This window comes from Haemorhous mexicanus, chromosome 7, assembly GCF_027477595.1.
Source record: "Haemorhous mexicanus isolate bHaeMex1 chromosome 7, bHaeMex1.pri, whole genome shotgun sequence".
In the NCBI taxonomy this organism is placed as follows: domain Eukaryota; kingdom Metazoa; phylum Chordata; class Aves; order Passeriformes; family Fringillidae; genus Haemorhous; species Haemorhous mexicanus.
Genome location: NC_082347.1, coordinates 29,256,920 through 29,271,385, shown reverse-complemented (window position 1 = coordinate 29,271,385; position 14,466 = coordinate 29,256,920). Strand labels below are relative to the sequence as shown.

Below are 14,466 nucleotides of genomic sequence, written 5' to 3'. Positions count from 1 at the left end.
TGGATAGGCTCTCGCCCTTGCCAGGCAGAACAAGGGAAATCTGCCTGCCTGCCAGCTCCTTCACAGGCCATCTGAGATAAGGCCCCTGGTCCACAGGGTGAGGGTCCCCTCCATCCCCTGGCACAAGGCTAAATGGCTTGTCTGGCTCTCCTAGGGAGAAGAGAAACTCCAGCCCTGTGTTCCTGAGACCAGCTGGGCCTCAGGCCAAACTGCTGTGGAGATGGTGGAAGAAAGCCCCTTGTGGCAGAAAGGCTTGGGGACCTGCTGTGCCCCCAGCACACCAAGCAGCCATTGGGCTGTGATCCCTGGAAGAGGCTTACCAGCACGGTCCCATCAGATCTTGTCCTGCCGCCCCTCAGCTCCATTGCCCGGATCTGCAGAACTGGGACCATGTTTAGACTGGTCAGATACAGAAGGGTTTTCCTTCAGAGGAGAGCTCACGTTCATATTCATCAGGGACATTAAATGCTGCAGATGAAGCATTAGCAGCGGAGATGTGAGCTGCAGCCCTTCCATCCCCTTTCCCATAAAGCTGAGGGTACAAAGGTGCAGCCACAGGGCTATAACACCAAGAAGCAGGAGCTGAGAGAGGAACCAGGACACAGATCTGTCCCAGCCTGGCTGGGGTCCAGGCTTGGTCTCAAACTTTGCCCACCTCCTTCACCCCACACAGAACCTCCTGTCAACTGGGGAGTGTGGAGGCAGCTCCTAGAGCAGCCTAGACTGAGGTAAGACAGGAAGCAGATCAGGAGAGGCTTTGAGATGGAAGTAGCAGCAGGTGAGGGACTGTGAGACTCTGGGAGAGGTCTGTGCCTCTCCATACAGCAAGGACTGGAGAGAGCGCAGCAGGTGCTGAAGAAAGCTCTTCCCATTCCCCTTGTGATGCTCAGCACAGCACCCCCACAACCCAGGGCCACCCCAGCACCATCCCTTCTCTCTCCCAGAATCTCCCTTAGCACATCTGCAGGACAGGGCCAGATTCCATCTCCTTCCTGCCTGCTTCTTTATCATCCCAGTCTAGCCCAGTTCTAGCCAGAAATGGTCCACATACACACCTTTCCTTGTGCAGGATGACAAACGGTGGTATCAGCTCCTGCTCCCCACAAGAGGTCAAAGCCAGGAAGGAGCATCAGCCTGAAACCTTTCCACTAGCACCTCTTCTTTCAGAAAGGCAGAGACAAGAAAAACAACACCAACTGCAGCTTTAGGGGCAAGCAGTCCAAACTGGGCTGAATGAAGACAAGAGCTCCTGGCAAACTAGGAGTTCATATCATAAGAGGAGTCTGGGAGAATTTGGAGTGAGGGGATGCCAGCAAAACACCCACAGGAGTTTTGCCTTGAATACCTCTTTCAGAAGGAACAACCAGTGGATAGTTTCAAGGGAAACTATCAGGTGGAGAAGCAACCAGGACGCTGCTCTCAGAGAGAGAGGCTAAGAGGCAGAGTTCCCTGCTCCTGCCAGGCTGGGACACAGACAGGACCACAGCGCTAATCCCGACTGATGGAGGAGAGCAGTACCTGCAGCAGCACACAGCAACGCTGAGCCGCCCAGAGGGCGAGGAGAGCTCCTCTCTGCAGGTGCAGAGGGCTCAGACAGTCTGCAGAGCAATTGCCTGGGGGACTCTGAAAGGTGACAGACAGTGTAGGCAGTAGGCTTGAGGGTTAGCCAAAGGTTGGGGCTCACAAAGGTGGGGACACTGAAGTGCAGGAAGCAATACCTGAGCATCTCTCTCTGCTCCAACACCATGTGAAGAAGAGCCAAAATGCACAAACCCCAGAATCCGGTAATGTTTTACAGCCATACCTGGAGGATGCTTGGCCATAAACTAACTTTTTCCACCACAAAATAAAGACATAGAGGTTTCCCAGCAAAACCAGAGGGATATTAGCCCACTCCACCCTCAGCCTTCCCAGCCCCGTGGCCCAGTGCCCCCGGCCCTGCCTGCTGATCCTTCACTGCGGCTTTAATGGGCCGTTTCAGAGGCAACAGCAGCTCCTCCATGGCTGAGCAGCACGGAGCAGCCTGAGGCAATCCCACTGCTCACCATTAACCTGCCCCCACCCCCCAAAGGGAAGGAACTTGGTGAAACCCCATTGGGATGTGTTGCATGGGAATGACCTTGTCTTCACTACCCACAGCACCAAGGCAGCCCCAGGGCAAACGAGGAGCGGGGAGGGGAGACACAGCCCACTCACAATTAATTCTCTCTATTCAATTACTAGCAGCAAGACTGAGGCATGTTTTGTAGGCAGTGGGAGCACCAGGCCAGGAGACTGTCCCTGTGTTCTGGTCATAGCCCCCTGGACCCCCTGTGCAGGACCAGTCTGGATGAGGTGGCCCTCTCTGGTCACTCTTCAGCAGCCTGCTCTCACAGCTTCCTTTCAGGGAATTGGGCTGACTCCTTGCCCCTCACCATCTCCTGTCCCTCCTATCCAGCAGCTTTCTAGGAACACAGCCTTTGCTTCCATAATTTCAGTCTGCGCTCCTGGAATTGCAGGTGTCAGTATTGGCTTCACCATCCTCCTGTGGCCATGTGCTGGCTCCCAGGAGCAATGCTCCTGCAGATCAGAGAAGACAAAGCTGGACTCTGCTTTCCATCCAGGCTGGGCCATAGGGAGGAGAGCTCACCACACACAACAGCAGGGCTGCCAGTACAGCAGGGGCTCAGCCTGGGTGGCTCAGCCTGTGGCAGCTTCACTCCTGGCTCCCAGGTAGAGCAGAGGATCATCCTGTCATCCAGGATGGTCCATGGATGGCCACATGGATTTTCCAATGGATTTTCCAGTGGTTAAGCATCCCCTGTATTTGGATCTGTTGAGGCTGGTGCAGTTCTCATGTCTGGCATCCCCACCCAGCACATGGGGTGAGCCAGGCAAATGGGTAATGATCTGGCAGAGTTGAGCAAGACCAAGAGCCTTGAGGAGGCACTGAAGGGGAGGCACATGCTCAGGTCCCATCCATCTGCAAGGAGAGAGAACTGGGATGGTTCTGCAACTCCCCAGCTCAGGAAGGGGTCCAAGCAGATTCCTTGAGCTAGGCAAGCCAGAAACAAAGACCAAGAGTCCCAGTGAGGGCAGTTCACATGGCATCAGCTCAGGGAGAAGGTGACATCTCCTAGCCTGCATAATTTAAACCCCAGGCTGAATATTTTTGTGCAATTCTGCTCTGCATTGAACAGGGGTCAGCAAACAAGCAGCCTGGCCAGGAATGGCCATGACACATGCTCAGGGAAGGGGTCACACCCATGGCCTTGTGGATGAGGATGTGTGTGCTCATGGCCCTTGGGCAGCTCCACTCCATTCCTGACCGCCTTGTACAGAACAAACATCACCTCCAGAACCTAGTCCCAAGATATTCCTGGCTGGCACAACTTCCCCAGCATCACAGCCCCAGCCCAGGCTGGGGTCTCCAGCCACACATCATCAGGCAGGGCTGAGAAAAGGGGGGTCAAAGCCAGGCTGGGTAGGCAGGGGCTCCACTGGCCACCCAGGAAGGTGGGAGCCATCACTCAATGCCAGGTGTCACTGTCCTGTCTGTGGGATGGGGTCTATGGCTCCTTCAGGATCACCAGCAGCTGAGACAGAGAGGCAAAATGCTGTTCCTTTCTTGCCTCATTTCCCAGGCAGCCCCATCAGGCAATTTGGCTCGGTTTGGGTCCTCTTAGGAAGAGGACTTCTACACCCAGCCCGCAGTGGGGTTAAGCCTAAAACCAACAGCATGGCCTGGGGGGGGGCTCCACGTCACTGTAACTCTACCTTCGTTTGTTTGCTTACAGCATCCACCCAAAATGCCCGTGTGTGTCTCTGGGCCTCTGTGTCAGCAGCAGCTGAACTGCTGACCCCAGGAGTTTGCAAAACATCAGGGTTATGGCCCCTTTGACATCCCAGCCCAGCAGAGCCACAGCTCATCCTGACCCTGGCCCCAAGGAGCCAGGCCCCAGGGCACCCCACATGGCCATGGGGAGACAGTGGGGCCAGTGCGAGTGAACCCCAAAGGAGTGTTGAGGTGGACACACATGGTATTTGCCGCTGTCCAGACTTGGCTGCACCCCCCACATTTCTGTGGACCACCACAACACAGACCCCCCCTAAACCCCCTGCTAGTCCTTATCCATGCCCAGCCCTTCATCTTCTGTCAACCCTAGAGCCCCCACCCCATGCTGGGATGGGGACTGGCACAGGAACTGTGCCCCTTGCCAGCTTCCATGCCCAGGCCATGCCTGGTCTCTGTGCTGCCCTGCAGACCACTGTTTTAGGAAGGCGGGGAACATATGGTCACAGGCAAAACAACACTCAGAGCCTGGAGACAGCCTGCAACTGATTTCTCCCCAGTAGAAGCTGTGGTAGGGGACTTCATGCCACCCTGGAGCGTGGCATGCACAACCCAAGCTGCCATCATGGTGCAGATACCATCTCCAGGATGTGCAGGGGTGGGTGTGCAGGGAGTCAGCCTAGGCACAGGTGCAAATGCCCAGGGAGCTCAGGTGGAGTTCGAGAGCTCTCCAAACATTCTACTTCCATTTTTTTCTCCAGGAGCTAAAATCCTACCTCCCAGTGGCCAGGCCCCACTGCTAGACCATGCTGGCTTTCCCTGTGAGCTGACCATTAGGAGGTCTAGCAGGACAGACCTGCCACAGACAAGGTTCCTGTCCCCTCTGCTCTCCTCATCCTCTACTCTGCCCATCAGCAACAACCCTTCCTATCCAGCCCCAAAAACCTCATGCACTGCAGCTCTTTGCCTGCCTAAGAGCCTGTCAGGGGAGCAGAGAATGGAGGTGTGGAGTAGTGTGAGATGTCCCTCAGGCCCTGTGCAGAGACATCACCAGCAAGGATACCACAGAAGATAAATCCTGCCCATCCAGGCCAGGGCTCTGCCACTGACATCCCTGAGAGAAAAACTCTGAGATCCTAAATCCCCTTGGGACACAGTCCAGATGTTCCACGCAGGCCCCGTTCCCTGGATGCCACCATACTGGCAGGGACGTGTGGGCAGTAGTGGCAGTTGTGCCAGTGTCAGGGACAGCCCAGACCAGAGTGATTAGATTGCACCTTGAGGGGTCGGAGGGCAGGACAGCTGTGGGTGCTGAGCACAGAGCTGCCAACACTGCCCTGATGTGAGGTGGCTGTGCAGGGGCTCAGGAGGGGACAGTGTGGGACAGCTGCAGGGAGCCTCAACCCAGGCTGCCCTGCATGGAGCTCTCTGCCATGGCCCAAACATATTCACTTTTAGCACCTGCTTTACGTGTCTGTGAGTGTCTGTGAATTTCAACCCACACAACCCCTGCTCCAACATTATCCCGTGCTTCTCCAGCTGTGCCCTTAGTGCACAACAAAAATCCACAGCTGCCACAGCAGCACCTCCATGGAAACAGCTCCCTCTTGCATTCTGGGCAGCACTGTGGGACTGAGGACACAAATCCACATCACAAGCAGCCTCATTATCACAGCCTGCCACCATCCTGGGCATGAGCTAACTCCTGTGCCAGGGTGTGAATCCAGACATCTGCTGTGGAACTGGGAGCAGGAGGAACCTCTTCTCCCACAGAACACTCAGTGGGTGAACAGCCACACATTCAAGCTCCCAACAAACTTGAGGCAGCCTGGGGAGGACCCAGCACGTGTCTGAGCACCAGCATGCAGGAGATGACACCAGACCTCAGCTTCAGTTTTTCCAGCAGAGAAGGCCATTCCCACACAGTGCACCAGCACCATTTCCCTCTGCAAGGCATATTGATGGGAAGAGGATGGGAATTACTGGCAGCCTGGCCCTTCCAGATCCTGCTGCTGCCTCCCTTGGATGCAATCTGTCCTCAGCTCAGCTCTACCGGGGCCTGCCCTGTCTACCTGAGCAATAGCAGAGGTGCCCACTGTCAGCAGGATGGAACAGGGATGGCACAGTCAGCTAACACTCCAGAAAACAGGACATTCATCACACCCACCATCAGGGTAGTCCCAGCTAAAGGTGGCTCTGCTGGCCCTTTTTCTGGCTCCTGCTGCCACCAGGGTGCCACATGGCTTTCTGCTCACTTCGCAGAGCTGCTGCACCCCAAGATAATGGGATGCTGCATCTCTTGGGGTGTCCCCCTCGCTTCCTTCAAAGCCCAGGCAGTCAAGACTCAGAGAAAAAGAGCTTTACCCTGGATCAGCGTGGGAACCAGCAACAGGGAGCTCATGGAGCAGGAGACCAGCCCCACCTACAGCACAGTCACAGCTGTGCTGCTCAGCCGCCCTGGGGCCGTGGTCTAAGCCACAAAGAGTTGAAACCCAGCCAGAACTCTGATGGGGCAGGACCCGCTGGGGCATCAAAAGGAAAACCACTTCCTGGCCACGCTCAGCAGAGCAGCTCCCCATCCTGCTCCTCCATCCCTGAAATAGCAACTCAGACCTGACCTCTGAAATCAGAGCATCCTCTGGGAGCTGCTTGCCTGGCCCAGCCACCCAGAGGGAGGAGGCAGCCAAGCCCCAGCCCAGCAAGGCTGCACCTGAGCCAGGCCCTGCAGCAAGCAGCCTGAGCCTCTCACCAGGAGCAGCAGGCTGGTTTGGGGGGGCTGTAGTGTGTGGCACCATGGGTGCACAGCCACCCTCACGCAGGATGAGCTCCACATTAAGCTCCATTTCTCTGCTGCATGGCTCAGCCGGGGGCAGGGTTACCCTCCGCTGCCAGAGCAGGGAAGGATCTATCACCAGCTGCATCAGCATGCAGAGCCCTGAAGCAGCAGAGAGGGGGGATGCTCAGATCAAATCAACTTCCAGAGCAATCCTAGAGCCACCTGGACTGGGGCATCATTTGACTCCCCAGGTACTGGCACCTCCATCACCTGTTGGGAGAGTGATGGGCTCCACACCCTTAGGCATGTCTCCAGCATGGGGAGCTCAGGTATATACATAGAAACACAACCACTGGATTACGCCCTCAAGCTGCGGGAGACAAGGCAGCCCCACACCAGGAGCCCCAGCCTCACTCCCTGTGCACAGAAAGCCTCCTGCCCCCCACCAACACTGGGTACCCCCCAGCCCAGCCATGTCTGAGCCCACCTGCTCTTAGCCAGGCCTGTTTGTTTGCCCAAGGTATTTGCAGCCGGGGGCACCTGCTTTGATACCATCAGCTCCACGAAGGAAGCTGCTCACCTAGCGTGACCCCTGTAATCCCATCCTTCCCCATTAAGTGCTGTGTGAGCGCATCCCCCCTCCCAGCCTCCTGACATTGCAGCATTTATCTCCCACTCCCCAAGCTGAGCACATCAAGGCTCTGACATTGCTGGGGAGCAGGAAGCAAACCTCCCAAAGTCACTTAGAAAGGGGCTTGGCAGTACCAACACACCCCAGCCCCTCTATTGCTTCCTCTGTGTTGGGGGCACCCAATTCCCACAGCATTCCCTACAGCAGCACTGGGGACCAGCCAGCAGTCATGGCAAGATCTAGAGCTGAGCTTGTCCTACAGCGGGGTGCACAAGCTTTGTCTCTTCAAGCCTCCTGCCACCACCCTCATGTCCCCCATGGTGCCACTGTTGCCCCCTGCCAGGACAGTCCTGCCTGCCTCTGTTCCAGCTACCTAGACACCCTGAAGTACACACACCAGCAGCCTCAAATAATCTCCTTTTACTGTTGAAGAGGCCAAATGCTCCTTCCTGTTAGCTGACACAGCCTCTTCCACTGTGTGAAGCAACAGTATCACCCTTCCAGGACTGAGCAGTACCCATTCCCTCCACTCATCACTCCCCATCAGGCTTGGAAGCAGCTGCCTCCCCCAACCCTCCTTTCCAAGAGTGCCTTGTTAAAAACGGTCTGCTGGCTCCCGTTCCCCTGGAGTCAGGCAGCATTTCCATGGAGCACAAGCACAGTCAAGGTCTGGCAGACAGATTATCCATGACCCCTTCCAGGTGCACATAGCCACGGAAATCTGCAAAGTGATGGGGTGCCAGCCCTGGCAGGGGCTGGACACTGTCCCAGCACTGTCCCAGCCACGGCTCCATCCAAAGCCCAGGACTCCTTTCCCATACCATCAGCACAAGGCACTGGTGAGTGTGCCCACCGACGCCTCTCCAATATCCACTGCCCCACAGGAAGGATGCCCCTGCCTCCCTTCACCCAGCTCAGCTGCAGGAATGTCCCGCTACTTAGGACATCCCACGGCAACGGGGTTTGCCGAGAGATCCGACTGCGCCTGTGGGCGCGGGCACCGAGCGCCAGCCCCAGGCACAGCGGATGGCGGGGGGACACCGCACCTCGCCAGGGGACAGGACCCCTGCCAGCCACACCCGCCCTGTCACCGGAGAGGAGCAGCAGCAGCATGTCCTGTGCACCCTGCCGTGGAAGGGATGGGCACTCGGAGCGGGAGCAGCGGGGAGCGGCGGGTCCCGGTGCCCCGGAGCGGCCCGCAGAGCCCGCCTGCCCCCTGGCGGTGCCGCGCTGGCCCCCGCCGCCTCTCCAGCCCCGCATCCTCGCCCTGCGCTGCTGCGGGGCCCTGCACCTAACAGGGGGTCAGCTCCCCCGAGCCGGCTTTCTCCGCTGGTGTCCCCCAGGCAGCCGAGATTGCGTTCCCCGGAGCTGGGATGCCAGTGGTCTTTGAGACATGGAATTTTTTGGGTTGGAAGGGACTTTTAAAGGCCATCTTGTCTAACCCCTCTGCCCTGGACATCTTTAACTCGATCAGGTCGCTCAGAGCCCTGCTCAACCTGATCTTCAATGTTTTTGGGGATGGGGCATCTACCGCTTCTCTGAGCAATCTGTGTCATTGTTTTACCACCCCCAAAGGTATAAACAGCTCTTCTTCCTTATATTTGATTTAAATAAACCCTTTTAGTTTAAAATTATTACCCCTTGTCCTACCTCAACAGGCCCTGCTAAAACATCTGTCCCCATATTTCTTATAAGCCTCCTTTAAGCACTGAAACGCCACAGGAAGATCTCTCCAGAGCCAGCTCTTCTTCAGTCTTTCTCCCTTTGCTGCTCGGGGCATTGAAGCCTCGTTCTGAGAGCTAAGCAAGGTCTGTTTGGGGCCAGAAGGAAACAGTGAGTAGGTGCAAAGGAGCTGCACGGGTTCCAGAGGAGAGAAACATAATCTAGGAAAGAGCCTGAGCTGAGGATCCACCCTGGATTTCCTACATGAGTCCAGGCTACTGAGAAACTCACTGTGCCAGGGCATCCACAGAGCCAGCATGACAGAACAGCTCACGGTGCTTCTCAGGGACAACAGCCAGTGTCTCAGGCAAGGAGGACTGGGACAGGCATTGACATGGGCCAAGAATGCAAGACTGATTGCAGAGAAACTGCCAGAGAAACATTTAAGGGCAGAACCAGCCACCATGGGTGAAAAATGCTACCTGGCTGAAGTGCAGAAAGGATCAAACCCTCTCCAGGTACCCAGGCGAGGGGGACACAACTCCACAGCAAAGGTCACAGCTCAAACTTGCCCCACTGAAGTGTGCATGGGAAGAACCTGCCAGACAGCAGGGACCTTTCTTCAGACCTGATGCCTGAGAGATCTTTATTGAGTGTAAGAACAGTTCTTTACAATGAAGATTGACCCAGAACCTCCCCCAAATCAGAGAGGCTGTGAGCTCCCACCCCACCACAACTGCAGTTGAGAACAGAGCATGGGCCCCACTTTTACACTTCCAAGTATAAAAACCACCAAACTGTGAGTAAGCAAAAGCAAACACATTAGAACCAGTGAAAGTGCCCGTCCCACGCTGGCTTTACATCCATCTGCTGGAGAAGGGGCCAGGACTGAGTATTTCACAGCCAGGGAAAGGGGGTGCACAGAACAGAGATCCAGGACAGCAAAAAGGCACAGGGTAAGGATCATCTCCTCCATCCCCAACTCCCAGAACAAGGATCAGGGAGAGGGGACATACCTGCAGCATCCATCCAGTTCTGGAATCACCCTCCCAGGGCTGTGTGAAAGGAGACACCTCAGTGCTGAGAGCAGGCCCTGCTCCCCAAATTGTTAAAACAGCATTAAAAAAAAAAAAAAAGGCAGCAAATGTTGAGGTTGTAGCAACAGGTATCCAAGGTAAAAACCATCCAGGGAGAGAAGTCCCAGTGAGTACCTAGGGGAAGAACCAGGTTGAGATCAGCAGACTTCAGCAGCACATTCCACCCACACTTGCCACACCAGTATCACAGCCACCCAGATCCTTCCTCCAAGGCAGCCTAGCCCCTCACCTTGCCTGGAGGCAAGTAACTCCTTCCTCCTCCTACTTCTTGGCTGGCATAATAGGAGGAAGGTCCTCCTCATCCTCCTCAGACAAGTCATCATCCTCCTCAAAGGAAGCATCTTCCCTGTGCACTGGGACACACAAGTAACTGTTATTCACCAGTGTAGTCTGTGCAAGTACAGCTGGCCCACGAGACACCCCAGGAGCAGAGCAGCCCAAGGAGCTCTGAAGCAGCTTTCACAGCAGCTAACAAAGGGAAATAGGCAGCATCCCATCTGGAGGGAGGTCTCAGAAGGGAATGGTGACAAGCAGACATGAAAAAAGGGGACAGTTTGAGACATCCAGACCCCTTTTCCCATGCAAGGCCTTATGGTAGGGAAGGAATCTCTGCACTGAGACAGCCCCTGGGGAACCAGCACAAAGGAGGGACAGCATGCAGGCCAGGTAGCACCCAGTGCATCTTCCAGCAGCTCCCTGGACGTTGCTGACACTGGAGCCCCTTCATTCCCCTCACTCCTCCCATGCTTTTCCCCAGCCTTCAGTCCTTACTGATCCTGTGCCAGCCGGCCAGGTGCACTGGGCCAGAGCCTGCTGCCAGGCGAAAGGTCACTGGAGGCTGCAGCTTGAAGTTGTCCAGACTCAGCTGCAAAGAGCAGAAATGGAGCTGAGTTAGGGGCAGAGGCAAAACGCAGAATATCCTGTAGTTCCCAGTATAGCACCTGGCCCAGTTAAACATGTCCATCTGAGGACACCTGCAGCCAGGCCACCCAGGTCATTTGCCTGTGAGCTGCAGATCCTAGATCAGGATCCACAAACATCCAGAGCTGTCCTGCTCCCTGCAGCCATTCAATCCTTTGTCTTCAAATCAGCCTCTTACCAAGGGCTGGCATGACAACTTCAGATTTGCCACAGGCACAGCAATCTCTTGGTTCTCATGGTTTCGCCCAACGACTTCCACCACGTTGCACTCGTCCTTGGCACCATCAGTGAGGCAGACCTGGGTGGGAGTGGAGATTGTGAACAAATGCTCTCCCAAGGGATACATCTGGGACAGCTGGAGCTCTCCACAGGACAAGTAACTCACATCAATGCTACCAGCCCAGATGTCATGCAAGGTGTGGGAATGCTGCTCCACAAAACAGGGAGAGCACTGGAAAACCCCAGAGCAATTGTCCCTGACTGCCCCAGTGAGGGCTCTGTGCCTTTCCCAGCTACAACAGCTGTTACTGCAGTCACCTAAAGGGATGGCACCTGGGCTGCATTTTCTGCTATCTGATCCATGCTGACAGGTTCTGTGCTCCCAGGATAGAAAATATCCCCAGGAAGAGTCAGGAATGAAGCCCTCCACCTATCTGGGCTTGGGGAGCAACCAGCCAGAGACCCAGCTGGTGTGGATCTGGTGAGAAGCTCCAGCAAGGTCAAATACAAGGGAAAATATTTTTTCTTCACCACCTGCCTGGAGCATCCCCCTACTCAGCAGTCTCCTGCCACCATAGATTTTGCACAAGTACCTATGTTTGATGGATAATTGTGACCACTCTTTGTCATGCCCTGAGAACAGCCAGTCCTGGGAACTTAGTCAAGGGAGTCCCCTGATCCAGCCCAGCCAAGAAAGGAGGATGAGCCTGGAAAAGGGCATAAGGATATGGGGAACAACAGGAGAGAATAATCACAGTTAATTAACATTTCTCTTACCACAGACAATGCTAAAATGTGGTCAGAGTTGTCTTCTTCATCCACCTGAAATGTGTAGGATTTGGTACTGGCAGTCAGCTCACAGCCTAGAAGAAGGAGATTAAAAAAGCAGTAGCAAGTATTACACAACAACAGTCACTACAGGTAAAGGGTCCTGAGGGGCAGCCCTGGCTGGGCACGCACATGGCATCCTAAAACTCTTTATTTTCTCATGTGAGGATCAGCATCAGACCAGGGCACCCTGGGTTCCAGGGTCCCAGAAAACCACACACCTGCCTCTGCATCGTGCAGGGACAAAACCTGGTGCCCCCAAAGCAGGCTGCCATGAAGCAATACCCATGGACACCCAAGGTTCCCAAGCACTGGCAAGCAAGGTTCTTCCGCTCCAGAGAGCAGAACACTCAGGGCACACCACTGTGAAACAGGAAGGAGCAGACAAAACAGTGACTCTGCTCATGCCATCACCAGTACAACTTTTTCTTGAATGGGAGTCTGGAAGGAGAGATAGACACAGAGTGCCAGACCTGAATGATGAGGCACAACCCAAGGGGAGGATGCCAGCCAAGTTGCAGGGAGCTGGAGTCCCTCAAGAGAAGTTTTGAGACATATTTTATTACATACCTCAGACAGTTACAAAAACAAGGGAGATGCGTAACTATGTCCTTAGCTCTCAGGATCAGGATTCAGCCAACTAAAGGGAGGGACTAAACTGCCCTGGGTGCGTTTACTTATTGCAGGATGATTCACCAATGTGAGGCTGATCAGAAAAACACAAGAGCTGAGCCCTGCATACCAGGGCCGGCAATTCCGAGGGAGAGGAATGAGCCTTCACAAGCGCAGCCCAGGGCAGGACCGCTTTTTTCCCATGCTTATATACTGAACTTACCGAGGGGAGGACCAAACCCCAGGGGCCTGAAAGGCCTGGGGAGCTGTAACTCCGCTCCTCCCGCAGTGAGCGGAGCCGCGCTGCCCGGCCCGGGCTCACACGGGTTTGTGAGCAGCGCAGGGCCCCGTGCGGCCCGGCCAAACCCCTCCCAGGGGAGGGACACGGCCCCACCGCCCTGCGACAGGCGCCACGACACGCGGAACGGGGGCACGGGGGATGAACCGGAGGAGCGGGAAAGGCCGGCGGGAGCCGGAGCTGCCAACCCGCCGCCCCATTATTCACCGGCCTCTGAAGCCGCCAGAACACCAAGACCCCACGCGGCTCCCCCAAAGCGCCCCGGGACTCCCAGCATGTGCCTGCTGCCCCCCAGGCCCGGCCAAACACGTGTGTCTCCGCACCGTCCTTCCCCCACGGCACGTTAATGCCCTCCACGTGTCTCTCCATACCCACGTGTCTCTCCTGCCTCCTTCCCCCCACAATGTCTCTGCTGCCCCAGGTCTCTCTTTGACACTGCCCCCCGGCTCCTGTTGCTCCCACACGTGTTCCCCCACACCCACACGCGCCTTTCCAGCCTCCACGCCGTCCCCATTACTCACCGAAGTCTCCTTCTGCCCCGTCTCTCTTCTGCCCCCCAGTTCTCTCTCACTTTCCTACGTCCCTCTCGTCCCCACACCCCCGCCTCGTGTGTCACCTCCCCAATTCATCTGTGACCCCCCCATGTATCCCTCCCTCCCCTGGCCCGAGACCGCTCACCGAAGAGGACGCTGCCGGGACAGGCGGGCCCGTACGGCTCCATGAGGCGGCGGCGCTGGGATCGGCTCTGGCAGCGGGGCGGGCCGTGCAGCGCCGAGCAGAGCCGAGCCGAGCCGAGCCGAGCCGCTCCGCCCCGCCCCCGGGGACCGAATCAAAGGGTCCTGCGGCTGCGCCCCGCCGGATAGCTTAATATCAGGACATTTCCTGGCCATCCAGGGCTTTCAGCATTTACCGACCCCACCGCCAGCTGTGGAAACTCCACACCGGAAAAATGGCCCTTACTACCGGCTGCTCACTTATCGCCCCACTGGGCACCATCTCGGCCCACGGCAGCAGCCGCCCAGCACAGGGGAGGAGACACAGGGCACACACAGAGCCCCCCAGGAGGCTGAGGGTATGAAGAGGGGTAGCGGGGAAACAGGAGGGTGACAAGGATGGAAGCAGGACGGCAGCGGGAGGGACCTCTTCATCTCTATCCCTTTAAGCATGGACAAGAACAGCGTGACCTACACTGGGGACTGCGGCACAGGAGCGTTTGAGCACAGAAGGCAACATCATACTTCAAAATCTACGGCAAGGAGGAGAGGGCTGGACTGGTCCTTTCAAAGCAGAAAGGGAAGCAGTCTCCTTGGTGCTGCAGAGGAGCAGCCAAATTAAAACAAACCCCACTAACAACGAGCTCACACTGCCTTCTTGGGGACAAATCTGGCTCTACTCCTACCACAGAGACCTCTGCTAGCCAACCACCTGCTTTGCTTGAGCTGGAGTAGATTCAAGGAAAACCTGACTGAAGAGGTTTGAAAAGCTGAACCAGGTCCCAGAAAGAAGCAAGTGCTCGTGCAGCAATGGTTACACAAGCACACCCATGTGCTTCTCAGCAGCTGCTCTGCGCAGCCACCTGACCCTACCTGACCCGTCTGCAGCCACCACCCCGGAGCAGAGTGATGGAGGCAGGAGCATCCATTGCTGCAT

General features: G+C 56.2%; 1 protein-coding gene across 1 annotated transcript; it reads right to left on the bottom strand.

Annotated features, from left to right (window-relative positions):
• Positions 1-9,454: 9,454 nt before the first annotated feature.
• NPM3 (nucleophosmin/nucleoplasmin 3) lies at positions 9,455-13,648 on the bottom strand. Its single transcript, XM_059851817.1, has 6 exons — positions 13,495-13,648; positions 11,856-11,941; positions 11,038-11,157; positions 10,710-10,803; positions 10,168-10,291; positions 9,455-10,052 (listed from the first exon to the last, which is right to left on the bottom strand). The coding sequence occupies exons 1-5, from the start codon at positions 13,535-13,537 to the stop codon at positions 10,200-10,202; spliced, it is 435 nt and encodes a 144-aa protein (XP_059707800.1). The 5' UTR covers positions 13,538-13,648; the 3' UTR covers positions 9,455-10,052; positions 10,168-10,199.
• Between the last annotated feature and the right edge of the window lie 818 nt (positions 13,649-14,466).